The 1,497-nt window shown below is 62.1% G+C and overlaps 1 protein-coding gene across 1 annotated transcript in view; it reads right to left on the reverse strand.

Moving 5' to 3' along the window:
• Positions 1-1,497, reverse strand: part of MNEG_8792 (T-complex protein 1 subunit delta) — a gene marked incomplete at both ends in the record, with an annotated part of 6,822 nt that overhangs the window by 1,852 nt on the left and 3,473 nt on the right. The window contains 4 exons of the mRNA XM_014042734.1: positions 219-287; positions 639-722; positions 987-1,040; positions 1,367-1,489. Of these exons, the coding sequence (XP_013898188.1) occupies positions 219-287; positions 639-722; positions 987-1,040; positions 1,367-1,489 (330 nt within the window). The remainder of the gene's footprint in view (positions 1-218; positions 288-638; positions 723-986; positions 1,041-1,366; positions 1,490-1,497) is intronic.

A 1,497-nucleotide genomic window follows, 5' to 3' on the forward strand; every position in this document is an offset into this window, starting at 1 on the left:
CGCCTCAGCCCCGCCGGTCCCCACGCCGCTTGGCCCGCGCACCCCGAGGAGCCTGCGGCTGCGCCGGGACTCAGCGCCCCTGCTGTTGGACACCCCCCCCATCAAACACACACATACAACAACACACACGCACATAAAACCACACACACACACACACTACACAAATGCACACACACGCAGACACACACGCACATACACACACACAAGCACATACGCACCAGTGTCTTTGAGATGAACTCTATGTCGTCCCTCTCAATGTCTCGCACCACCATGATCTTGGCCTTGGCCTGGGGGGGTGGGGGAGGGGGTGGGGGGAAGGAGCAGAGGCGTGTTGATGTGAATGTGAGTGTGTTTTGGGGGGATTAGGGGCACGGGAGCACAGCAAGGGGCGTGGAGGGTGGTGAGAGTAAGGGAGGGGGTGCAAGGCCGCGGCTTGAAGCCGCTCGTGCCGCAGCGGACGTGCGTGGCGGAAAGGGGGAGGGGGGGAGGATGGCGTTCGTCCACGCACCCCCTCCACACCAATACACACCTAAACACACATATCAACAAACATACATACGCGAACACACATACACACACATACATACATACACACACAACACGCGCATGCACACAAGCACACACAGATCCACACCCACCAGGTAGTGCAGGCTGAGGTCTGTCACCGCGTCCCGCAGGATGGACTTCTGGATCAGCAGCACGTTGCAGCCAGACGCACGGATCTGTGGGGGGCAAGGGAGGGGTTGGGGGTGTGTGGGAGTGGGAGTGGGAGTGGGGTTGCTGGGTTGGTCATCCAGACGGAGGAGACCTGAGAGGGGATGGTCAGCGGCGCGCCCCGGTGCTGAGGGGTGGCGCGGCGTGTTTGACGATGGGTGCGAGATCCTCGGGCACGGCGCAGAGGGGTGGCCGGAGGGGTCGGCACGGGCCGTCGGGTCAGATCATGAGCCCAGATCGTGCACTGATCTGGTGCCTTGGCCTGCGCGCACCTTTTTCACGAGTCCGAGGATGTAGTTGCGCTCCTCCTTGTACACCCGGTCCATCTGGGGGCGGGGCGGGGGGGGAAAGGATGATTTGAGATGCCATGACACGGTGGCGGGGGAGAAGAGATGTGTGCGTTGGGGACGGCAGAGGGGGCCAGATATCAGGCAAAGCAGCGCGAGCTGCAACTAGAAACGTGCGCACGCACATGGACACCCGCGCTCACCGAGCGCAAGCAATCATGGGTCGGTGCATGGTGCGCGATTTACCCGAGAACAATGCGCCCTCACGCAGCTGAACGGACGCAGCCGAACACGCTCACACACACACACATACACACACACACACACACACACACACAGACATACACACACACGCGCGCGCGCACCTGCTGGTAGTCGCTGATGACGACGCTGCTCTCGATGTCGGCCTTGGGGGGCGACAGCTGGAACTGGATCAGGCCGATCTTGGCCTTCTCAACGCGAGTGGGGCCGCCGGCGGCCTTTGCTGCCTGGGGTT

The sequence above is a fragment of the Monoraphidium neglectum genome (genome assembly GCF_000611645.1).
Source record: "Monoraphidium neglectum strain SAG 48.87 unplaced genomic scaffold scaffold01712, whole genome shotgun sequence".
In the NCBI taxonomy this organism is placed as follows: domain Eukaryota; kingdom Viridiplantae; phylum Chlorophyta; class Chlorophyceae; order Sphaeropleales; family Selenastraceae; genus Monoraphidium; species Monoraphidium neglectum.